At 52.9% G+C, this 26,308-nt stretch overlaps 1 protein-coding gene across 2 annotated transcripts in view; it reads right to left on the reverse strand.

The window, feature by feature from the left end:
* The window catches only part of Adora1 (adenosine A1 receptor), a 31,869-nt gene extending 6,553 nt beyond the window's left edge, over positions 1–25,316 (reverse strand). The window contains exons 1-2 of one of the 2 annotated variants that reach the window (XM_076831878.1): positions 25,147–25,316; positions 24,416–24,813 (exon numbers count right to left, since the gene is read on the reverse strand). In XM_076831878.1, the coding sequence (XP_076687993.1) occupies positions 24,416–24,756 (341 nt within the window). In that variant the 5' untranslated portion in view covers positions 24,757–24,813; positions 25,147–25,316. Of the gene's footprint in view, positions 1–24,415; positions 24,814–25,146 lie in introns of those variants that run through there. The other variant, XM_076831879.1, reaches the window with a different exon arrangement.
* Between the last annotated feature and the right edge of the window lie 992 nt (positions 25,317–26,308).

The raw sequence follows: 26,308 nt of genomic DNA on the forward strand, positions 1-26,308 counted from the left end.
AGTGTAAAAGCTCAATTAGGATAGAGCTTTTATTTTGCATAATCAACTCAGCATCCCAGTAGCTATTTGTTGAATGAATAAATACTTGTAAAAATGGATTAATGAATGCAAACATCCCTTTATTCAGAAATGATTGACTGAGGCTCTGCCACGTGATACAGCTCAGAGAGTCAGAGATAAGGACTAAATGATAGCTGCTCAATTGGAGATGGTCAGCCAGACGGGCATGGTCTTGACCCCGGAGGCAATTACAGTGTGCTGGATAAGGACCCTAGTTCCCTGGCTCATTCCCCACTGAGCTGGGAGCTGCAGGGGATCTCATGCTGAATCAAATAACTCCTGGTCCCCTGCTTAGGTCCTGTGACCTACGGCTGCAGTGATGAGGACCTCTGATGAGAGATATATGCAAGTGCCAGCAGTCTAGCAGCCAGCCACCAACATGTTACAGCAGCTGTGAGCCCCAGCATATTGAGAGACCAGCAGAGGCTCCCCAGTCTTCCAGCCTGCAGCCCAGAGAAGCCACATCTCTGTGTCCTGCTAGATCCCAGCAAACAATGAGACCGCCCCAGCTCCTCATTGGTCCTTTGCCTCATGAATAGTCCCCTTTCATGAATGAGGTCACTTCCATTTGGAGGTCCAACTGTGCACAGAGGGGTGGCCTCTCCCTGTCTATAGCCTCAGAGGAGGGCTCTTCCTGGACACCACTGGGGACTGATTTTTAGGCTGACTCTGAGAACATGAGCAATAAGCTTCCTTAGAACAGGAAAAGTTCACAGGACATCAGATGATGAATGTACCACAGGACCCAGGCTGGTGAAGAGGTATTTGATTGGGAAAAGAGGAGGGTGCCGTGGGAAAGGGTGGGCATGGAGGCCTGAATGAGCGGAGCCACTGTGTCGCTACTTGAACAAGACTGGAACACGCTGGTCCTGAAGCTTTCCTTCCTAGCTCTGCCCTGCACTATATCACGGAAGGGCTGACCCCTGCAGGTGCACTTCCCAAGCCCCTGGGTCAGCTGAGTCCGTGGGAAACACTGAAGCACTAGAGGAACTGGGAGGGACCTCTCATTGACTTGACCTCCCACCAGACAGGCCCACCATGGGTCCAGGCTCCAGGAACAACCCGCCTCCTTTGGTCCTTCAGCCCAGGGGCAGATTCCTGTTGGGGTCAGGCTCCACGGAACCTCCCTGCCCAAATTGGTGTCTCAGCTGCTCCATCCTCTGCAACCAGTTCCTGGCATCAAAGTTGTGAGCACCTAAAATGATTTCTGTGTTCCTTGTTCACTCCCTGGAAGTTCAGGAGTGAAGTCACAGCAGGAAGAACTGAGCTCAGGTGTCCCAAAGACCTCGCTGCCAGATCTGTGGGTGAGCTGTGAGCAAGGTGACCAGGCCCCTAGATGCAGAGGAGAGAAATGGTACAGTGGGTGTGTGAAGGAGACGGTATGTTAACCTGCCCCATCGGCTGCTGAAACCAGGCTGGGGTGATAGCCCCTGATTGCTACCATCTGCTCCTCACCCAGGTCCTGGGCGGGGCAGAGGGTCCTGATCTTCCCGCAGTCCTGCCGTCAGTCCTGCACAGGCCAGAGCCTCCATCTTCCCTTCCCTCGCCCTTGGCTGAGAGGAGGCAGCGGTATTGGTCCCCCTCCTTCCTGCCTCTCTTCTTATCAAGGATCTAGCCACTTGAAACTGGAAACTTGGATCTCAAGGCCAGGGAAGTAAGGCTTTCAGACTATTAAACTACTTCCTGCAGAGAAATTCTTCCTCCCAAAGGAGAACAGGAAACCAGATACAATCAAAGGCGCTCGGCACACTCCAGGGGCCAAATGTTTAATAGTAACGTTGCCCAGGGGAGTCTGGCTCAGGGGCCCAGGGCCGGGGGCAGGATGTCTGGGGCCTAAGAACCCTGCTCGCTCCTGACCCTGTGACGTCATCCGTCATCTCGAGCATCGGTGTCCACTGATCCCTCAAAGAGGGGTCAGGCCAACATGGCCAGGGCAAGCCCACGGGGCCACAGAGAGGAGGGGTGCGTTCTGAGCCACTTGAAAGAAATGAGCTGAATAAACTGATTAGGTCGTTAGTGTAATGGGCCTTGGAAAGAGCTCCTGGTCACTTGCTGAGGGTACACAACCCCACAGCCTGGTGGGAAATACAATTAAGTTTATGTACATGATGCCAAAATGGCCTGTTTTCTGAGGAACCTCCTGTGTCCTCCCTCCTTCCCATTCAGAGCCCCTCTCTGGGTGCTGAGAGTACAAAGAAGAAACAGAGCCCCGGCCCTAAAGGAACTCTGGGTCTGTGGGGGAGGCCTAGCCTGACATGCGAGTGACATATGAGGTGACACGTTTCCAGCAGCCACTAGCAAACCCCAGACTCCATGCCCACACAGCAAGTCCTGAGTTCTGCCGCAAAACCTTGGGGTGAAGCACCTCTCCTCTCCAGGTGTGCCCTGCCACCCCACAAAAACAGGTTTGGGCTTGCTGAGTGGTTCCGATTCAGAGGCGGCCACCAGGGACAGGGTGTAGGGAAAGGGACCTCAAAGGGGAAGACACATTTTCCAGGTATAATAGCTTATGACCCCCTTCCTTTCCCCTGGTCTAGAACATACCAGAATGTTCCAGGATGGCACCGTCAAGAGAGAACCCTAGGTGATGCTGAGATGCAACCACCTCCTTCCCCAAGGCCAGGTACAGTCCCCACATCCTGGTGGGGGTGGTCCTTGAAGAGGAGGGTGTCTGACCTGCTCAGTAAATTCAAGAATTGGACCCAGACTTCAGCACTGCGGGCCTCCAGCTCTCAGGATGTGGCTGGGAAGGAGAAAGAATCAAGGCCAAATGGCTTCACCTGCCACGGGGACCGGTTTCTGACTCATCTAGTGGCTGGAAAAAAACCATCTCATCTGCACACGGCCTTAGTGACCTGTGAGCAGCTAGTGCAGCGAGGTCTCTCTAGGATGACCACGCTGGTGAGAAGGGCAAAATTCCTTTTCCAGCACAGTGGAAAGGCCTGTCACGGTGGGGGAGGGAGTGGGCCGGGTCGTTTGGCTTCCCAGAGGCCTCTCTGGCTTTGGCTGAGTACAGTCTCTTACAAGAGGCAGCAAAGAATCCTGGAACCCAGATGGCACATGGGGAGACCAGGGCAGGAAGGAACTAAAGAGGCAGAATTCTCCCAGCTCACAAAGCAGAGGGGGTCCATTGCTGCCAAAGTTAGGACACCCAAATGAGGGCAATCCTACCGTGGGATACCTCAATGTGGCAGGAGTCAGGAGTCAGGATACTTTCTTTTTTTCTTTTTTCTTTTTCTTTTCTTTTCTTTTTCTTTTTTTTTTTTTTTTTTTTTTTTTTTTTGGTACTGGGGATTGAACCCAGGGCCACTTAACCACTGAGCCACATCCCCAGCCCTTTTTTTTTTTTTTAATGTTTTACTTTGAGACAGGGTCTCACTAAGTTGCTTGGGGCATCGCTAAAGCGCTGAGGCTGGCTTTGAACTTGCCAGCCTCAGCCTCCCAAGCTGCTGGGGTTACAGATGTGCACCAATATGAGCCCAGCTGGGAGACACTTTCTGATCCAGGCGCTGCCAGCAGTGAGCTGGCCTTGGGCGAGACCCTTCCCATTTGGGGTCATCTGCCTGGGCTTTGTCCATCTGCAGGATGAGGGATCGGAGGGGACATTTTCCTGGTTCTGGCAGGTCACCTTTCCTTATCCTGGGATGTGTGGGCCCTCCTCCAGGGAGGGCTGAGCTCAGCACAGGCAGAGGGAGGACCACAGAGAAACTCCCCTCACCACTGTGCAGCTTGGGGCTGCTCCCAGGAGGCAGGTGCTCCATGGATCCAGGGATCCCATGCTCTCTGGAATGCGTGTCCCACCTGAGGAAGATGGGGAGCAAGATGGAAAGAAAAGAGAACTGGACATCTGTTGAACGAACAAAGGAAAAGACGAACGAATGAATGAAGTGTGCTGTGGAGGAAGCTTCAAGCGCACACCAAGGCTCCCCCCATTAACAGCTGTGGCCTTGGTCCTGGAATGAGTCTCCCTGCCTGGGCTTTGTTCGGGGGCACACTGGGAAAAGTAGAGGGGGAGGGGCATTGCTAGTTTACCCAGGCGCTCAGCAAATAGCGCCAGGGACCCAGGTTATTACAACAGAAGGGCGCCTCCGATTGATTCTCTGGGAAACACTGTCAGCTCTTAAAGAGACACCAAACGGGTTACAGGACATAGATAAACAAAAATGACTTGTGCTGCACCTTGGAAGGCCAGTCTCGGGGGGCTTTCGTTTCTGTTTTGCAGCCGGGTCTTCCACCCAGCTGGCGATGGCTTCAGTCAGTTCCCTGATCTGTCTTACTGAAGACCAGGGTGGCAGCGGGTGGAGGTTTGAGAACTTACTCAGCACAGCACTGGGACCCCCGCCCCCCACGATGGCGTCCCAAAGAAGCCAAACCTGCTGGGAATCTCTCTTGTGCAGTGGCCAGCATGGAGGATGGAGGTGGGGGGCAGACTCAGGGGAAGCCAGGTCCTTCCCCCACCTCCCCCCTGAGCATCTGGAGGCCCTTTCCCACCACGGGACTGTAACCCACCCACTCCCAGCAGTCAGTCCAGGGGGGTGGAGGCCCTGGGAGGAAGGGCTGCTCTACTGTGAGGAGGCGACTGCTCTCGCAGGACTTGTTTCTTTCTCTGTTCTCACTGCCCTGGGCTGTCAGGCTCCCTAAAGCTCACAGCATCTAGCCCTCTGTTCCGGAAAAAATTTGACAGATGGCAGGATGTGGGAGGAGGACAGAAAGGACAGAGAGAGCTCTCCACCTTGGAAATCATTCCAAAGAAGGAATCCACACCCATCCTCGGATCTCCAATCCGGACCTTATACTTCTACATTGGAAAGTCCTTCCCAGAGTCTAAATCCAGTCCCTTCTGCTGCATCTGAACCCAAGGAGAGACCAGTTCTGGGACATGGAAAAAGTACAGTCTTATTCTCCCAGCTTCTGGCCGTTCTCCCCAACTTGCCGCCAGGTCAGTGGGGTTCAAAACTCAAATAATAGCAGTTGGGGGCTGGGGGCATAGTCCATATGAGAACCCTTGCCTAGCATGGGCAAACCCCTGGGTTCCACCCCTAACACTGCAAACAAACCAACAGCCCCTGAACCCTGGTCCCCAGCAATTTCTGATTGTTTTTTCCTTGTGAAGTCCTCCAGATACTTTCTCTACCTTGTGTCCCATGCACACTTAACCAGCCCCACAAGGGACAGGCATTTACATGAAGCCCAGGCTAGTCCCAATCCAGAAACCAGCCCTTCCCGGCCAGCAGCCACCCAGGGCGAGCACACGGAAGCATGCAGCAGTGGCCTTGGGCCCCACCAGCCACTGCATCTTCTCAGGCCCCGCCCCCAGCTCCAGGGGTGGAGGGGCCCAGATGCACAGATGCAGCAACAGGTGGGGGGAGACGCCCAGGCTCACCCAGGTGGATGCAGGCAAGATGCAGGACCCCCTTCCCAGGGCAGCCGGCAGCAGGAGGTGGCACAGTAGAGCCCTGGACTGTGGAGGGGACCAACTCCTTCCTCCTCCCAACACCAGACAATCAGAAAAAAATGCTGTTTCCCTCCCTGAGGGCACAGCTGCCAATACCTCAGGACAAGGACAAAGCCCAGTTCAGTGTCATCTTCTTAGCACTCCCACCGAGCCTGGTGCACAGTAAGCACCCGATAATATTTGGGGAAGGAAACAACCATATAAAATGTTCAAGCAGGATCAAAGAGGCAGAAAAAGAGGAGGAGAAAAGAAAGAACAAGCACCACGAATCAAAATCAGTTACAAACATGGCAGACAAGCCAACTATATCAACAATCCCTTTCCATGTGCATAAGGTAGGAGGGAGGGCAAGGGGAAGCCGGTCTGAGGCTTCTCCTTCATCTGAACAATATCCCTCTCATCAGGTAGAGGAGCCCCAGCCCAGCCCTCACAGATGAGGGACCTGCTATAGAATTCTAGAGAGTTCCATTTGAGATCCTGCCCTTTTGCCCAGCCCCAGGATCTCAAGCCATTTTATCTGGCAGTTCTAGCAAGAATCGAACCACACTTCTTCCTGCTGCAGGACCAGTCCCTCTCCTCATTGCCAGGGTGGGTGGTTCCATAGGGAGCAGCCTACCCGCCACCTCTTCCTTCTCCTCCTCGTCCTTCTCCTCCTCCTTTCCTTTCTCGGAGGTGCCCTGTCATTTGAACTGAGAGAATGGAGGCGCGTGGTAGCTGCTGGCAGTATCCCAGAGCAGGGGCCTGGCAGGGCAATTTCTCTAAGGGCTGATCAATAAATTCATTTTCAGGCACTTCTTCCACTTCTGCAAGGCTCCATAAATCACACCCACCTGCCGCGACCCTGGATGGGGGAAATCTCACATTATGATGTGCGTGGGGGAGGAGGAAGCTTATTAAATCAGAGCTTTTTTTTTTCCATCCACCATTCACGAAAACTTCAAAGTGTCGTGCTCAGAGCTGGAAAAAGAAAACGCGGACAGCCAGCAGTAATGGGCCTTGGGGGACTCAAGCAGGACACGCGCCACAGCCACGGGAGGAGGGCGGACACGTGAACAGTGGCAGCAGGGGACACAGGCCGAGGCTACCCTCCCCAGCGGATACAAACCCCACAATCTGGGCCATTTGGAAGGCCCCAGCTTTCAAGTCGCACAAAGATCTGACCTTCCACGCTTCTCTCACCCGTCCCCATCCTATGTGGCTGGCACCCACGGTCTCCAACACGGCACACTGGTGGGCCAGGGAGGCACGGCTCAGGGCAACAAAATACTGCCACCGGCTTTTGACAGGCAGAGATGGCCTGGGAGTGACTCACACTGACGTGTCTGCAAATCACATCGCCTCTGAGAATCTCAGTTTCCTCAGCTGTAGAGCTGCTCTGGGCCCCACCCACCTCCCAGTGATTCCACGGGGACCACTGGCCGTGGCTCTTACACAGTCTCCCCTCCACTCTTCACCACCATCCTGGGACGAAGGTCTCCATCTCCTCTGCACAGAGGTACCTGGGGCCTTGCCCAAGCGCAGGCACCTAGGGGCTGGAGTTGAAGCCCAGCAACTGCAGCCCAGGCCAACCTCCTGTTGTGTTTTTTAGCTTGTCTCATGACCTTTATTTTATTTTAGTTTTATTGACAATGATTGTATATGGCTATGGGGTGTTCAGTGAGATAGATATATATATATATATATATATATATATATATATATATATTTTTTTTTTTTTTTTTTTTTTTTTTTTTTTAAAGAACCAGGGATTGAACTCAGGGGCGCTCAACCACTGAGCCACATCCCCAGCCCTATTTTGTATTTTATTTAGAGACAGGGTCTCACTGAGTCACTTAGCACCTCACTTTTGCTGAGGCTGGCTTTGAACTTGCGATCCTCCTGCCTCAGCCTCCCAAGCTGCTGGGATTATGCCACGGCATCCATCGAGTGATCTTTGATATATGAATGCATTCTGCAACAAGCAAGTCTCTGCATTTGAAGCTGTTCAAGTGAATCCTAAAGCAGGGGCTTTGTGTTCATGCATTGATGTTCCCAAGGGGCTGTGAGGAAGCCGAGGGTCCACTCCCCACTGTCCTTTACGGCCTGAGTTTCCCAAACTCTAGTGTCTATATGAATCACCTTGGGTCCTTTAAAAATTCAGATTATGAGTCAACAAGCCTAGGAAGGGGTGGGGCTGGGATTCTGCAATTCCAGCAAGCTCCCAGGAAATGCCAAGGCTGCTCGTCCTTGACCACACACACACAGAGTAGCCAGATCCAGTGGCACACAGCCCAATATCTGCACAAAAGTAGCTCTCTCCACCCTTGTTTGGGGAGGAGGGTGAAGGGGGAAGCCCAGAAAAACAAAGGCATTGTCCCGGATCGTGCAGGAAACAGGAACACAACAGAGTCCCGCAGCGTCCATCACACATCCATCCATGTGACCTACTGCCCCAATGGAGAAACACCTCCCTGGAGCCCCCGTCCATCGAGGGCTACTGAACCAGGGTCAGTCAGGTGAATTTGGGGTCACACGAAATGACCACGCAGACACGGGATACCTTTTTCTGGGCATTAGGATGGCTTTCCCGGCTCCTGGCCTCAAGGTCCCACAAAGATGAGGGGGGGGTAAGAGAAAAATGAGAGGCTGGCAAGAGAGGGGGCACGTTCTGAGGCTCGGCTTTTATTTCCGGGGGGAGCTAATCCATGGAACATTCTATCCATAAAAGAGCAAAAGGGTAGGATTACAAGAAACAGGTGGGTATAATTCAATGCCATCTGGTGACGCCCACTCCCAGGGCTGCACCTTTCCTATCCGAGCTTAGGTCAAGTCCACTTTCGTTGCAATGGGTGCAATACCAGCCCAGGACCTTTTTACTCAGGACTTAAAGGTGTGTGCATAGCTCCTGTTCAGGGCAACCCCCGACACCTCCCCACATGGGGAGAGAGAGTCTGGGAGCTGGGCAGCAGAAGAGAGAGGGCTAAGAGGCTGCCCCCCCAGCTCTACAGTGCATATCTCAGTACCCCTGGCAAAGCACTACCAAACCATGCTCCTGCTGGAGGCCCCATCAGCTGGCAAGGTGAGGAGGGCAGGTTGTGTTCTCCCCATTTCACAGGCGGGAAAATTGAGGCCCAAGGCTGTGGCTTGTCTGGTTGTGTTTGAGCTAAGACTGAGCCCAGTCTCCCTCCTGTGGACATAGTGTCCCTGAGACCCGTGCTGCACCACCCCCAAGACCCTGCTGGGCTTCCCCTTCTGCCCACCTCCACCACTCAGCTCCGTGGGCCTCGTGGAATTATTTCTTCTGTGTGAGGCTAGCAACACCTCCTGATTTAGCTTCTCCTGCACCTGTGACTGAGGCAGCTGTGTAAATGAGCACAAGCAGGCTCTACAGCTAGAAAGAAAGTAGGCAGGGCCTAAAAGAAACCAGGCAGCAGGCCAGGCCAGACTTCTTAGAAATCTCAGCCTTCTTTGGGTGCACCAATTTCTCTTGCTATCTGCAAGATTTTGTATTATTTTACTTTTGGCCTAGAAGATCCCTAAGGACAGGGGCTATGGTTCTCCACAATCTGGAAAGCCCTGCGGACAGTGGCCTAGCACAAATAGCATCCACCTGGTTATGTGGCAGGGACACATTCAAATCTCAGTTTGGCTACTTACTAATGGGTAATGACTTTGAAATTACCTTATATCCCTGGTTCTCTATGGCTATATTTTTAATGGGGTGTTGACACCAGGCTTGCAGGACTAAGTAAAATTAGATATGCTACCAAAGAGGTCACCCAACACTGCAGCTGACATCAAGGAGCTACTCAACACACTAGTACTCCCTCTTCCACAAGACCATAAGGCTTCCTTCCTAGAGACCTGCTGGTGCCAGCCTCAGGACCCCCAGATTTGCTGGAAGCAGCAACCTGCTTGAAGGGAGCAGTTGCTGGAAGGGAGGTGTCCACCTGATATTTCGGAGGCAGGTGCCCCAGGCACTGTACCCAGAACAGTGGCAGATCACAATGTCATCTATACCCAGGGCTTTCTGCACCTCCTGGCCCTACCAAAGTCACTTCCCCAAGGCCAGCCTACCAATGGCAGGCTTGGCGTGCTGGATCAGGAACTCCCAAAGCCACACCGTCCACCCCAACCACAAGAGAGACAGACATACACCTGCACGCCACCACCCAGCCATCCCCCTCCCTCCCACTGAACAGCAGGAAGAGGAAGGAACGAGCTCCGTGGTACTGGAGGGAGATGATGGGTTACACTCTGTTCTCACACACATTTCTCTCCATGATCCCATGAAGCAGATGTCTTCGGTTCCTTGGGCAGATGTGGAAACTGAGGCTCCAAAAGAATGATCGAGTGATGGCGGAGCCAGGATCAGGGGACGAGCTCAGCCAGCCCGAATCCACAGCCCATGTGTTGCCCCCGCCCCCAGATGCACTGCGCCTCCCTCCCTCTGTCAGACCCTGCGTGTCCCCATCATTGGATTCTGGCCAGCATCCACCCAGAGAAGTCAGCCTGTTTACTGATGAGGATGCAGGTCCAGAGAAGGAGAGGTGGCCAGTCCCAGGACCAGATTCAGGCCTCCTGGTTCCCAGTCACAAGTCTCCCTGTACCAAGGAGAGAAGTGACCCTCCCCAGTTTGGGTGAGGGCTCCCTGTCTGTGATTCTCCTCACAGGGGTTTCTCTTGATCATTTTTCTTGGGGTCTTGACTGTGGGCTGAGGGCAGATCCAGCCACACGGCGACAGGGCGGTCAGGGGCTAGGGAAGTTCCCCTCCCTGCCCAGCGGACTTCCTCCTCACACCCAGCCCCTACACGGAGGTCCCGGAGCTGCAGGGTCCTTGACAGCATAGTGCCAGCCTGCCCTGGCCACCACGGTGGTGCCCTCCCCACCTCAGCAGTCTCCTGCTCCTGTGTGCAGGTCTCCGGGGCAGGACTGCCCTTCTGTAGGTCCCATGCTCACTGGTTGTGATGGCTCCTCTCCCTGCAGCTGGGAGCCGTCCACAGCTGCCACAGGTGGTAAGCAGCGTGGCACGCGAGGGAAGAGCTTTCTGCTCAAACACCGGCTCCCCTGCCAAGCAGGCAGCGCCATCTGCTTCCGGACCCTCCCTCCTATCTTCCCAGAACAGCTCCTCTGTCTTTCAGGTCTCTCCTCCACTCACATGTCCCCAGTCCTGTGGCCCACATCAGCTCCTGCTGTCCCCTCAGTGCCAGGCCATCAGGCCAGCCCATGGGCAGTGCCTGGGCTGCAGACCGGATTCATACCCCCCACCCCACCCCCAAACACACACACCCCCAGAGCCAGTGCTCAACAGGGAGGCCATTCACCCTTCCTTCCTGTTCCCAGACAACTCTTAGTGGCAGGGATTGGAATTATGCCCATTGTATAAACACAGATCCAAGACCCAAGGAGGTAAGTGATTTACCCAAGGTCGCCCAGCAGGTGTTGAAGTCAAGGCTCAAATACAGGTCCTTTCATTCAATCACGCAGTTATTCATTCGCCAATTCTGGTCAACTTAGCAACGTTACTGTTAGCGAGTTGTTAAACCTCCCTGGGCCTCAGATTTATGTGTGGAAACGGGGATATGTTATACTATTCATATAAAATACTTCTAGTGCCTCTTCATAAAATTGTGCAAGGACTGAAACAAGACCATTCATGCAAGTGTTCTGCATGGGTCCAGCAAGTCCTGGGTGCTGAGAGCCACCCTATATCACTCAGGGATTCACTGAATACCAAACGCACTAAGCAACCGACTGGATTCGGAGATGAATAGCTCACATGGCTCATAGGTCAGCTCAGTTTGAGAGAGGCATGTTTTTTTGTTCGTTTTGTTTTGTTTCTGGTACTGGAGATGGAACCCAGGTGTGCTCTACCCCTGAGCTATATCCCCAGCCCTTTTATTTTACTCTGGGACAGGATCTTGCTAAATTGCCCAGGCTGAGTTTAAACTTGCGATCCTCCTGCCTCAGCCTCTCAAGAGTAGCTGGGATTACAGGCATGCACCACTGTCCCTGGCAGGAAGAGCTGTGTTAAAAAGAAGCACAGGGAGGATTGGGAACTTCAAGACAAACAAGGATGGCTTCCTAGAGGAGGTGCTGTCCAAGCTGAGGGCCGCATGTTCAAGAAGGAGGAGGAATTAGAGTTTTCTCATTCTTCTCAACTCCAAGGCCTGGATAGGCTAAGAAGTGGCTGGCCAGGGGACAGGGAAGTGAGCCTGGATCACAGGTAGAAGGAGGCGTGGGACTGAGCATCCGACTGGCCTGTGTGCCTGCTGTGGCCTCCTGCTAGCACCTGTCAGTCTCCCCTATTAGACTGTGGGCCTGGGCCCTTGAGGACAGGACCGGAGTCATCAGAAGTACTCATGGACTTGGACATGTAAACTGTGTCTCTGTGTCAGGGAGGAGGGTGAGCGCTGGGTGGGACACAAGTAAAGTGGCTTGGCAGGGACTCTTGTCGGGACCCTGGAAATGAGGGAGCAAGTTATGGGGTGGGCAGAGAAGTGGGTGAGCAGACTGAACAGGCGGCCTAGAAGCCTAGAGTTACTCTTTGACATAAAACCAACAGCAGTAGCCCCCTGCACATGCACGTGTGCACTCTCACATACGCTCACGTGGGCCTGTGTGAACACACACCTGGGAGTAGACAGAGGTGGGGGTGATGGTGTGGCTTCATACCTGCACACCCCTCGCTCCCAGACTGCGGTCAGCCCTGGGGGCCGACAGTGCCCTGCACCCTGTCCGCCTTGCTGTATCACAGTCCCTAATGTGGGGGTGGGGCACTGTTGTTTATAGGGGACCATTGGCAGGTGTGTCTGTGGAGCACAGCCAGTCCCCAAATACACCAAATGATTTCCTGCCCAAGACAAGTTAGAGCTGCCAGACCCAAGGGAGCCCTTGCTTCAGCAACCTCAGAGGCCCGCACCCATAGAAGCTGCCCAGGACGAGTTCCTGGGGGCACGAGGCACCGGGGAGGGCAGAGGACCCTCACCACCCTTTGCCTCATACAAACAGTCATCATGGGATGACAGGGGACGGAGAAGCTGAACTGGGGACCAGGAGGCCAGGATCCCCACCCTCTAGCTGGCTGGGTAAGCCTGGGGAGCCCTTTGCCTTCTGTGCTCCAACCTCTAACTCACAAGGACGTGTTCACCGAGTGGCCCTTCGTCACCTGCCCTTGCCCCGTGTGGGCAAATGTGAAGACCCAACTGACTTTCCGACCTGGCCCCATTCTTCCCCTCTACGGCCTCCCTCCTCCAGATGAGCTCTTCTCCTTCCTGCATTAATTAAGACACTTACTAAGTGCCAGCCAGGCATGTGTTAACCACTGGCCCTGGTGAGCAGGACAGTGGGACAGACCCCACCCAGCCTTCTAGTGCACGCAGCCTTGCTTTGACACTGACCTGAACCCAGGGGGATCACAACAGCCACATAACGTTGAGTCACAGAACATCAAATGGTAAATAAAAAATAAGCTTTGCATTATTTAACAATAGTAATGGCCCCTGTACTGAGCGCCTACTATGCACTAGCCCCTGGACATCATCATCTCTAAGCTTCACAGCAGGCCGAGGAAAGGAAGTATTAAGAAACCTATTCTACGGAAGAGGAAATGGAAGCACACAAGTGCTAAGTAACTTATCCGAGAGAACACAGCTCTAAGTGCCTGAAGTAGGATTTTGCTGCAGGTCTGCCTGTCTGGAGAGACTGCTCTTACTCCTCATGTCACTTAGACACCCTCGTAAGACAGGGGGAGGGAGATGCTTTTTCTGGAAGGCAGATCATTAAAAATATCTGAGTACAGGAGTTTTCTTAAACAGACCTTCCTCTCTCCTGTCCCCAGGAGGATCTCTGGGGAGCTACTGGTCCTGCCTGCCAGAGCCCTGGGTTCCCTGGGGACAGAGAAAGGGCTGAGAAGCCGCTCTTGGCCAGGGGTGGGGAGCTGAGAACTGGAAGCCAGGAGGCGGTGAGAGCAGGCGGTGCCCACGCCACTGCTGCCAACTGCACTGCACAGCTCTCTGCTCCACAAGGCAAAGGAGGTGGTTTCTGTGTGAAAGGGCTGCTACAAGGAGGCCGGAGTGACAGGGACACAGCATGTCCCCAGGCCAGGCTTGGGGTCCCCATGCTGCCTGCCATGTCATGAGGATCCTGGACTGGGGCTGGTATTCCAGCTGCCTGCTTAGTGCCAGACCACCCTCTCTGCTGCACTAGCAGAAACTGGGCCACTCAGTGTCCCGTGGCAGCTGTGAGGGGACCCTGATTGCTGGGAGGGACAACCACTGTACAGGGGTCAACACAACCCCTGATGCAGACCCTGGGTTCCAGGGACAGGAGGAAATGAGGCACACTGTCCAGGACTGGGCTACTGAGGATGAGTGGAGGAGTGGGCCCTGGCTGTCCCAGGAGCCACTGTCTCCCAGGCTGATTGGAGCCCCTCAGAGGGCAGGACCCCCAACTCTGCAGTCTCCTTTGTTTGGTGGAGCCCAGAGTCACACATCCCGACCTCTGCCACCCCAGTCTAAGGAAGCCAATGGCCTCCTGAGAAGTGAGGGGGAGCAGAGCAGATGGAAAGCTGGAGGTGCCCAGGAAGGTTGCTGGAGGCTTGAAGGACACTGTCCTTGAGACCATGTGAGGCAGGAGGGGTCCATCTGCCCGACCCCGCAGGAGAAGGAAGGGAGAAGACCACCAGTGACCCTGCCGTCACCTCACCTCCACTGTGAACCCCACAGGTTCCAAATCTCTCGACTTCTTCTTCCTTCCCCATCTCCAGAAATGGCACCGTCCTCCACCAGGGGCCGGCCCACTCACCAGAGAGTCACCTGTGAGTCCTTCCCTGCTCCGCACAGCCAGTGCATTCATTCCCAGCTGGCTCTCGCTCTACCACGTACGAAACCTTGCCTGTCCTCTCCATCTCTGTCACTCGCCACTGCCCCCCCCACCCCGGCTGCCCCAGTCCCAACAGGCCTCCCTCTGGTCCTCTCCTAACCGCTGCGGTCAGTCCTCACACACGGGCAGGCCGATCTTCTCATGCGAAGGCAGTGAATTACCCTCATTGATTTTTTTTCAAATGTGAAGTCACTCTTGCATACACGGAAGAGCCATTTTGGCGGTGATATATCATCCTTTTTATATCACTTGATTTGATTTGCTAATATTTTGTTAAGGAATTTTGGCCTTTTTAAAATGTAATTTGAATTATGACATTCCCTGCTTAAACCACTCAGAGGCTTCAGTATACTTAGAATAAAATCCAAACTCTTGACCATGAACCACATGGCCTACAAGGCCCTCCCTACCTGAGCCCTGAGCCCTTGTGGGTCCCTCCGGATGTCAACACAGGGTTTTGGAGACACCAGCCAAGAACTGACACAGAGAATACCAAGGTGGATTCCTCCCTCAAATTCTTCCCAAATGATAATTGTGCCTACCTGCTTGTTGACAGGTCTACTTACTGTCTCTTAACTAGTCTTTAAGTTCCATGAATGCAGGGACCAAAGCCAACTTCTAGACCATGATAAGATACCTAATGGCAGCAGGAACCTGGTACTTCTGAACCGACAAAGGACGGACGAGCCCCCTGCCCTCTCCACGCCTGCGCCTGCATAGTTGAACATGGCTGGTGATAAACACACACCGGTGTGGCTGAGTCTCACTTCCAACTCACCGCTGTGGGCTTCAGGTGGGCCCTTCATGCTGCGCCCAATTAGAGTAGATGTCCCGAGACTAGTCACTCCCCACTTCCTACAGAATTATTTCACACTTGCTCCTCCCCCCAATACCTCCTTCGGCACCCTCCCTCTCAGCTGATGACCCTGCTTCCCTCTTCACTGAGGAAGCCAAAACAGTCAGAAGAGAACTTCACCTCCAGCATCTGCACCTCGACTTATGCACACAGAAGAGCCTCTGGGGTCCATCCAAGGCCAGCCCCACCATGTACACCTTAGCTCCCCACCCTGCTAGGTTACACGTCACTCTAGAAATTCTCTATTGCTCCATCATTAGTGTTCCACTGTCCTCTGGATATTTCAGCCAGCACACAAACATATGAAACACTCTTCTATCTTAAAAAAAAAAAAAAATACAAAGCAAAATGCTTGCTCCCCACTGGTCCCGACTGCCACTGCCCTGATACTTGGCTCTCTACAACGAAGTTCCTTGAAAGAGTCATCTAAATCAGTGGCCTTCAATCTATTCCTCTTCTCTCCTGAACCTTCTCCAATCAGACTTTGTGGCCCTCACACTGCATTGACATTGACATTGCCCTTATCTAGGTCACTCATGGCCTGGCCTCCCTCAGTGGTACCTCTGAGTCCTCATCTCACTTCCCTGTTGGTGGCATTGGAAATAGCTGAGTTCTCACGCCATTTTGATGTACTTTCTGCACTTGGCTTCCAGGACCACACTTGTCTCTGGGGTTTCCTCCTACATCTGGGGTTTGTCTTCAATGTGTTGGGGCATCCTCTTCCTGCCCAACTTCTCAATGCCTGGTCCTTGGTCCTCTTCTTTATCTGTACTGTGTCTCTTTGGGGATCTCACCCAGCCTTGTGAATTTCAACCCCAGGTACATGTTAGTGGCTCTTACATTTATATCCCCCAGCCCAGGCCTCTCTCCTGAATTCTCTCCTCCTATATCCCACTGTCTGCTCAACACGCCACTGAGGGATCTGTGAGACTCCAAGTGCAACATAGCTAAGTCTGAACTCCTTTGCTTGCTTCCCAAACCTGCACCATCTGCAGCCTTTCTCGTCTTGGGTGATGCCAACTCCATCCTCCCAGTTGCTTCGGATTGAAAGTGGTCACGTTGACTCTTCTTTCTCATATTCAATCTATAGGTTCGTTCCCACATCCAAGCCAGAAGCAAAGTCTTTGGCTCTTATTTCAAAATAGATCCAGCATTTAAACAAATCCTAGTGCATTCATATGCTGAATTCTAGCAGGAGTGGGGTGGGGAAGCCTGCTGTTTCACATAACAGGGATGAGTCTCAGCCCTAAATTTGGGCTTCAGGAGCCAGACACAGAAGGGTACCTGCTGCTCAATTCCATTTATAAATGTTCACAACAGGCAAAATCGATCTATGGGAATAAATGTCAGAATAGTGCCTAACCTTTGGAGAGCGCTGACTGAAAAGGGCACAAGGGACCCTTTCAAGTATAGAATATATTGTAAGTATTAATCCAGTGGTGGCTATATAGGTATATCCATATAACAAAAAATCATTGAGCTACACACTTAAGATGTATGTACATTACTGCATGAAAATCTCACTTCAATAAAAAGGTAAAATTTTAAAATGCACATCCAGAATTAACCACTTACTACCACCTCCTCTGCCATGGTTCAGATTCAAGCCCCCACTGTCTGTAATGGCTGTAATGGCTCCTTGCCGGTCTCCTGCTTGCACCTCTGCCCCGAGCCTGTTCTTAGCACAGCAGCAATCCTCTAAAACCTAGGGCAGACTTTGCCCCTTCTCTTCTCTAAGCCTTGCCATGACTCCCATTTCCCTCGTAATAAAAGCCCACATCCTTCCAGAGGCCTCCAGGTCATATGGGGCCAACCAATGGCTCATTATCTTCAGCCACTCTCCTCTTTTATCACCCCATTCCAGAGGCACAGGACTCCATGCTGGTCACCGAACACTTCAAGTACATTCCTACCCTAGGACCTCTGTTCTAGTTTTCTCTCCTGCCAGACACATTCTCCTGATGTCCGCATGACCTATGCCCTCACCTTCCAGGTTTTGCTCAAATGGCACCTTCTCCATGGAGCCTCCCTGACCACCCTATTTAAAGTGGCAACCCTTTCTCCCCCCTGGCTTTGCACTCCCAATCCCATTTGCCTGCTCTTCTTGCCTGTTCCAATACCCCAACCTTCTAGCATTCTACATAATTTAAGCATTGTGTTTATTATTTGGCATCTGTCCCCCAGCCCGTGACAATGCAGACTCCAAGAGGAGCTGTTTTGTTAAGGAATGACTCCCAAGGATCCATACCAGTGCCCAGCACATATGTGGCACTCGAAAAAATACTTTTCGAATGAATGAACAAGTAGATCCGTCTACAATAGGTCTTGGGTGGGGATACGCGAAGGTGATCGGTTGCCCTCTTTTCCCAAAAGGCAGAGAAATTCTGGAAGCAGGTAGCAGGAAGACAGTCCCCAAGAGCCTCTCCCTTATGACTTGGGCTTCAGATAGTGAATGTGGATTGGGGTTCAACATAGCAACCTGCCAGGTACCAGTCTCCTATGTCCCCTACTCCTACCACAGGCGGGCCAGGAAGGTCTCCTTGGCCACCTTGGTCTGCAGACATCCATAATCTCTATAGTGGCTAAGAGCTCACAGAGGTAGCGACTGAACCAGGCTGTGAATCTCCCTTACCAGGCCATGCCAGGCACATGAAATAGATAAATGGGCGTCACTAGTCCCCAGCCCCATACCTCTTTTCCTACTATAGAAAAGTTGTCAGGGCATGGGGCAAGACAGAGAAGGTGCCTCACCTTCTCCTTCAGGGTTAGGGAAGCCCATCTCCTTGCCCACCTTCAAATCAGTGTTTCTAAGAACACACGAGTGCCAAGGCCCACCTTCCCGCCTCCTATTCCCCTCCCCTTCTCCACCCCCACTCTCCAAACTTTCAACTGGCAACCTCTCCTGGGCTTGAGTTAACAAGGCCAAAGTTGAAGGAGTGATGCATGCAGCCCAAGGAGAGGTGGTGTGTGCTTCAACCTCCTTTGTCTCTGCTCCATACATCTGTGCCCCCCTGCCAAATGGGGCCAACCAAGAACTGCCACACTCCTGGCCCTCCAGTCTGGAGGCTGCTCTCCTCAAGAAGAGGCCAAGGCCTCAGGGAACAGAGAGTAGGCAATAAGGGCCAGGTCTTGGACCTGCTTTGCCCTGTCCTCCCCAGCCCCGAAGGGCAACTGGGGTGAAGAACATCAAGTGTCCCTCGGGGATTTGTAGTGTGGAGGGTGTGGGCAAGGAATTGGGGTGATGGGGTGAAAGGAACTGGGAAACAGTCTCAGAAGAACATCCTGAGAGAGACTGTGCTGTGTACCAGGAGGCACAACCCATCGTGCTTGACCTTGACTCTGACCCCACAAACAATGGGAATCATCAAAGTGTTTTTGGTAATAATAATATTCATCATCATCATCATCATCATCATCATCATCATCAACGATAACAATCTAAATAGCCACCAGTTTAAGAATGAATAAATACGATACTCAGATATTCATTTGTTCCAGAAATGTTTGTAGTTTCTGCACCAGGCATGGAGGATACATGGGTAGGTACGCAGACTTGGCCTTGGCTCTGTGGGCCTTATAAGCCCAGAAACTCCCTGGGCCATGAGTAACATGGAAGGAGTAAACCATGGAAGGAATAAACCCAATCCCAGCATCAAACAGAAAATGAATCTGGTCAGAGAGAGGTGAGGGAAGGATTCCCTAAAGAGGAGCTATTTCAGACGAGATCTAAAAGATGAGTAATCATACAATCCAGTGTTATATCATCATAAAGTCCTTAAAAATAATTTTAATTGACACAAGGAAATGGTAAGTGAATAAAAAGGGATATAAAACCATTTTTTTAATGTTTTTATTTTTGAACAGGGTCTCACTGAGTTGTTTAGGGCCTTGCTAAGTTGCTGAAGCTGGTTTTCAACTCATAGTCCTATTGCCTCAGCCTCCCAAGCTGCTGGAATTACAGGCATGTGCCACCACGCCTGGCTTATAAAACCATTTTTAGATAGATTCTGTCGATACGTAAAAGTATGTATCTATATCTACATTCATGTGTGTGGAAAATTTTCTAGAACATCAAAATGTTAACAGTAGTTCTCTGTAGGTGGCAGATTGCTGGTGATTTTATCATCCTTGTTCTTTCCTATATTTCTCATTATCCACACGGATGGCTTTTATGCTCAGAAACAAACATCAAATGTCAGGGTGCAGCCCTTATGGGTCCACACTATGACCCACGGGTAGAAGGGGGTTACCAGGGCGTCTTGGCCATTCCTCTGCTTCCAAGCAGCTGACACCTGGCCAGGTTGCTCCTTAGGCTCTCAGAGACTTTCCATAAGCCATCTGATGCGTGGAGGAAGGGATCCAGATGATTCCACAGCACCTGTGCTCCTAGGCATAACCCACCTGAAGGATATACCCCAATTCAAAGGAAGAAATGGCCTTTTAAATCACAAAGTGAACAGTTAATGGTGGTGGCACAAGCCTATAATATAATCCCAGCTACTTGAGAGACTGGAGCAGGATGGTAAGTTCAATGCCAGCCTGGGCAACTTAGGGAGACCCTGTCTCAAAATTAAAAAATAAAAAGGACTGAGAGTGTAGCTCAGTGGTAAAACTCCCATGGGTTCATCCCCAGTGCCATAATCATCATCATCATCATCATCATCATCATCATCATCATCACAAAGTGACTTCCCTCCATCACATTCCCCCTCCAAGCCTAAGGCTGATTTGCAGACCTCACTCATTTTTCTTTCTGTACCTCCAGCAGCTTGTGGTCTCTCTTCCTGCTGTAGCCTCTTACATCACAGGTAGGAGGACAAGAGTCTGGATTGGGAGGAGGCAGGAGCTCCCACTCTCCCTGGGGAGCGGTTTCCTCGTCAGTCTGCAAATGTGAGGGGTTGGGCTCCAGGGCTTTCTCCGCCGTTGTTTCATCTCAGACACTCTAGGCCTATGACTAATACATGCTTAGACAGAGGATCTAGAGACAGTCTATCTCTCCTGGAAGCAGATGGAGACCTCAGAGCAACTGTTCTGGGACCCAGAGGCCACCGATACCTGCTGGGGTGCAATGGCATATGAGGCACTTTGGTTGCCAAGAAATCCCGGGCTAAATTGGTGCCTAAGAGCTAACACACCCGCATCTACCAGATTTCTTTCCTTGACCAAGCTCAGCCCAGCAAGCCCAGCCTCCCTGATTCCCTGCCTCCCAGTTGGGAAGGCTTCCAGCTGTGGACAGAAGCAAGGTTGCCAGGGGTTCAACTGCCCACTGGAGTGAAGGTGGAGGAGGAGGGGAGGAGCTGAACGTGGGCTGAGCAGAGTGCAGAGACCATTGGCAAAAGTCAGTGAAAAAAAAATCACCCCACAGACAGCTTGGGGGAAGCTCATCCATAAATCCTTCAGCTTCTGGGGCTGATGCAAGATCATTGGGGTTGAAGGTTAAAGGCATCTGTAGATAGGCCTGGGTTCAAGCCTGCCTCTGCTCCTCTGATGTTTGTCTGGGCAAACCGCTGAACCTCCAGAGCCTCAGACCTCAGCTCATCTACAGGATTATCTATTGAATGGGGATAACAATAAACTCCACTCCTGAGAGACGACAAACATCAAATGAGATAGAACATATAAAGACAGCATTATGCCTCACTAGGAGCTGCAAACACAATAAAAAGCCCTCCCAGGATCCCAAGAAGCACTGGCAAGAATCAGGATAAGGAAGAACCCACAAAGTTAAGAGTCAAAAGGAGCTTAGAGACCTTGAATCCAACCCCTTCATTTAACATATGGCAGGAAAGAGGTTGAATAATTTGTCCAAGGTTGCACTTCTAGCTGGTAACAGCAAGGTTCAAACTCAAGTCTGACTGAGTCCCAAACAGCCATCATCCCTTCACTTTACTCTAACCCATCTAGTCACGGGCAGCCTTTGCTAGGGTCTCTTTCTCACTGAGAGGGCTTTGGTCAGGGAAGTCCCTGGAGTAGGCACCACATTGCCACAGAATGCCACCAAGAAATCTCTAGGTGAGAAAATAATGAATGATGAAGATTCCCTAGAAGTAGGAGTGAGGGGAATAAGGTATCGATTACCAAACATGTGGAGGCACTATACAAATACTATGTAAAGCACATGCAAATGACCACAGGTCATTGATGATTCAACAACTCAAACTTTTTTTTGTATTTGTAAATGGAGCTCACACTACATGATGTGAATCTCTCTTCTCCCCTGGCTTTCTGCCAAGTGGAAGAAAATAAAGATTTGTGGCTGACTGACCAACCCATGCCCTGCTCCGGAAGAACCACCGACTCCTGTACCCAGATGATCCAGACATGCCCACCTGTGCCTGGCAGGATTATTTCTTAGTGCCCAAGGCCACATCTACTTTTGACTGACATGTCAGGGCAGGGAGCAGGATGCCTGGGGATCTCTGGTTGAGAGGGTTCTCACAGACCTGGCAGCTTACTGACTCCAGCTGCCCAGAGGGGAACAGAGCACACTGTATGTCCTACACAACACCTGGGCAGCGTCAGTCAGGCAAAGACCTAGAGTAGGCCAACACCACTGCCAGGAGCTCTGCTTGCTCTCCATGGGATAGGGCACTCCCAGGCACTGCTGGTGAACAGCAGTGGAAGAGCCATGCTGAGCTGGGGGTGGGGGGGGCAGCTGTGGTCAGGCCCTGAGATAGAATGGGGGGAAGACCTAATCCACAGCAAGGCAGCTACAGGTTAGATACCTGAGAGGCTTGCTTGAGGCTCACCTGAATGTGTTCTGGAAACAGACAATTCAACTGGCATTTATGAAATGTCTGCCAGGGGCTAGACACTGAGCTGGGTGGACATTCTGGACAATTCATAGAAGCAGACGAGACGTGGTCACTGCCAGGGTCACTGCCCTAGAGACACCAGTGATTCACCAGGGGAGAAGAAAGAGGTATAGATACAAGGTAACAGTACTTTCACACCTCCTTGGAAGTGTGTGTGTGTGTGTGTGTGTGTGTGTGTGTGTGTGTGTTGCTTCATAAGAGTATGAGAATTTGGGGTGGGGAGACAGGGCTTTCCTGTCCAGTCCCACTTTGAGCCACCTATTCATAATGATAATAAAACTACTAACATAAACCTTCCATTTACGGCTTGCATATAATATGTCAGGCATAGTACTAAGGGTTTGCTTGTTTGGTTTTGCTTTTGCTTTGCAGTGTTGTGATCAAACCCTGGGCCTTGAGCCTGCTGGACAAACGTACTACTACTAAGCTACATCCCCAGTCCTGAGTGATTTATATGTATGAGTTCATATTATTCCCATAATGTAGCAGTAGGTACTGTTATTAATGTCCCCTCTTGTAGATGAGGAAATTAAAGTTTAAAGAGGTTAAATTAGTGACTTTCTCAAGGTCACAGAGGCAGACATTTACAGCAAGGATTCAAGCCCAGACCTGTGTTAGATTCTATGCATATCCAAGCCTCAGCCCTCAGAAGACAGCCCTGCAAGACCCCAAGCTCTAAAGCAATAGCAGCTATCCCCTAAAAGAACACAGCCATCCCCAGGCCCAGCCCCACAGGACAAGCAGAGCACATTCTACAGTCCGTGACATCTGTCACATCAGGACAGGACCTTTGATCTGCCTTGGCACCCACGCAGCAGACAGAATTGAGGAATGGCCTTTCTACATCTGCAAACATTTCCTAATGCACCACACTTAGTTATAACAGTCGGGCTGCAAGGGTCAGCCCTTCTAACGTCCAGCGTCATCTGGACAGGTCCCTCAGAGACTGAACTCATGGGGCCTTGGGGCTGCATTCCTGTCTCCCCTGAGCAGCAGTCTTTACCCCACCTTCCTGGAGAAAACTGGTGATGGTGAGGGAGGTAGAGAGGGCAGAGAGATTGGTATCATGGTGCTGGGCATGGAGGCAGGAGGGCAGGAGGGCAAGACGATTGGTCAAGTCCCCAGCCTGCTTCCCCTTTCCTAGCTCCTGCCCTATCTCCCTTATAGGACCATGGTGAGAACAGGAAAAAAAAAAGTGGCACAAAAAAGAGGCTTGGAAAAGTTAAACGTGTACAATGTGACCAGAGGGAGCACGGTGAGTGCCCAAGCCTGCCCAGGCAAGTTGCCAAGTGAGACCAGAGGCCCCATGTTCCAGATATGAGCGTCTAGGAAGCTACGCTGGGGACAGCAGGTGCCGGAGATGGCCAGAGTTTCCCATTAGAAAAGGAATCTATTGGTAACAAGAATGTAAAGAGGGGGCAAGCACACAAGGGTGCCCCAGCAAGGCCAGTTCCTGGCAGTGTGCCCAGGCCCTTGCTGGCACTTGGTGGCCCAGGCACTGCCTGGTGACGAGATTATGGTCTGGCAGGCCTGGGCAGGGAGACCCAATGTAGATTGGACACCCACACTGAGGACTGCTACCCTCAGGCTCCCCGCTCTGCAGCCTGGAAGCAGCACAAGGGCCTCTGCTGTAACCAACACAGAGAGAGAGAGAGAGAGAGAGAGAGAGAGAGAGAGTTTTGCAGCAGAACAGGAGGAACATTAGGAGCAGGCGCTGGCATTTTCCCCTCCTCCTGCCCGCAATAGAGATCCCATTAGTGGGAGTTGGACAGAGGTAATCAGACTGCTGGGTTCAGCAGGACAGCCCCAGAGGGTGGAGCCGCTGGCACAGAGACACCTGGAGAATGTGAAAGCTGAAGAATGCCTTCAGGGAGACAGCCTGGGTCTGGTTGGAGAAGCAGCAACACAGCTGGCCCTAGTGTGCCCCGCTCACACATCCTCACCCCCACCTTAGCCTTGGGCTTTCTTCTTCCTTTTCTCCAGGACTGGTGTAATTCAACTAGTACCCCCACCCCCAGCACTCACTGCTGCCCTGTCTTGGTGTACCCTCCAAATCCTCCATCTCCGTTTCAAGTCTGACAGGCAGCCTTGGGTTCCCTGGCTGCAGCATCTTCCATACTGGGATCCTGGGCACTACCAGGTTAACAATTCTCCAGCCATCCAACCCCTTCCTGCTTCTCCAACCACAGCTCAGCCTAACACCACCGCACAGAACACAGAAAGGCAGAGTGAGGGCTGGGGCGCAATGACCCAGAGAATACCTGCCTTGCTTGGGATCTTATGTTCTACCTTTCATCCCCTCTAGCTGGCCCTCAAGCCAGGCAGATGGGGTGCTGCTGCCAGTACCTTTCACTGCTGTGAACTCACCGGAGTGGGATCTTGACACGGAGGTAACGGTCCACAGCAATTGCCAGCAGAGCCAGAATGGAACTCTGGGTGAGGATGAGGACAGGACAGGCCACCATGAGGCAGGTGTGGAAGTAAGTTTGTGGTCCAATGTTGATGAGGATGGCCAGTGGGATAACCAAGGCACCCACTGCCACATCAGCCACCGCCAGCGACACGATGAAGCAGAAGGTGGCATCCCGCAGTGCCTGGTTCACCTTCACTGCCCAGATCACCAGCACATTCCCGGGCACGGAGACAAGGGCGATGAGCACCTCGATTCCAATGTAGGCGGCCTGGAAGGCCGAGATGGAGTGCGGCATGGCCGGCACAGGCTGGGCACATCAGCAGACAGGGACCACGGGGCACGAGGCAGGCACCTGTAATCAGGAAGCCTGGGGTGGGGAGGCCCGCCTAGAGGAGGAGGGGAGCCAGGCAGCCCCGCAACTCCCACTGACCCGCAGAGATGCGCCCTACTTGGCACATCCAGTGCCTGTCCGGGCTGGCCAATGTACCCAGGCCCTTTTATGCCTAGCCTTTGTCCCCTCCCTTTATCATCCCCAGAGGTTCTATTCAGCAACTTAAAATAGCAGCGCTCTCTCAGCCACTGGCTTTTGTATCAGGTGTGAGAGCTCCCAGCACACATACTCCACCCGGGTCCCCCTGCCCGCTCTGCCCACCCCTGTCCACAGAACAGGATGCGGGGAGCTCACCATCCTGCCTGCTGGCCGGCAGGGGGTCCCAGAGGCGGTGCCCAAAGTTCCCGGCACGCCGTGCCGCCTAGAGTTCCGGGGCCGCGCCAGGCAGGGCTGGGCTCTGGGCACCGCGCGGCAGCTCATCGTCCTCCGGCTCCCGCCGCAGCGCTCCCAGCCCGGCCTTTCAAGCAATCACATGGTGCAGCAGAGGCTGGCCCCGGGCGCTTTTAAAGAGGTAGTGCCCCTGTTTCGCACCTGGGACTGGGGTGGCAGGCGTGGGGCTGAGGGACTGAGGCCAGGACCGTGCCCGAGCGCGGGCTCCCCACTTCCTAGCGCGCACGCACATCTGCCTGCGGCCACCCACCTGAGATATTGCCAGTGCCCGTTCTTAGCAGTCTCCTGGTCCTGCTCCAGCTCTGCCGGGAACCCGTGCCCACCGCCTGCCCCAAGGGGGCATTCCAGGCGCTTCATTCAACCCTCTCCTGGACCCTCACTTGGAAGCCCCAGGGACGAACTGAAGCACAGACTTACCCAAGGTCACACCAGAGCTGACAAAGCTCCCGCCCACCTGAACTCTGCTGTCCAAGTGTCCCCACACCTCGACGCCTTCAGCAGCCACTCGCTCCAGGAATGCCCGGAGAATCCAGGGCTGGCCTGTTAGGTCCAGGGGGATGGGAGCGAGGGGGGACTCGATTGGGGCGCCGGCGCCTCCTTCGCCCCCGGCGCGGGAGCTGAGTGACAATCGGGCTCCGCACACCGGAGGGGGCGGGGGCGGCGGCGGCACCCGCGGGCCCCTCCCTCCGTCTCCTCCCCCACCCCCTCCTCTAAACAAAGGATGTGATTCTATGTGAGAAAAGCTGGGAAAAGCTGAGTTTTTCGAAGAGTCTGATATGGGAACGCAGTCTCCGGACCGGACCGAAAGACAGCTTCCCCGTGTCCACTCGCTTCTTTCTCAATGCGACACGCTGGGAGCCCTAGTCCGGTCTCCAGAGACCCCTCCATCCTTCCCAGCGCAACATCTCACCTGCAGGGCTCCAGAATGCCCCTCCACCCCCACCCCCCACCCGGCCATGGGTTGGCAGCCCTGGCACCCTCCCCTAATCCTCAAACTGCTCTCCCAGTTAAACCAGTCTCTGCTTATTCTTAGGAACTCACATCCTCCTGCACACATTACTCCGCA

Source organism: Callospermophilus lateralis, chromosome 13 (assembly GCF_048772815.1).
Source record: "Callospermophilus lateralis isolate mCalLat2 chromosome 13, mCalLat2.hap1, whole genome shotgun sequence".
NCBI lineage: Eukaryota > Metazoa > Chordata > Mammalia > Rodentia > Sciuridae > Callospermophilus > Callospermophilus lateralis.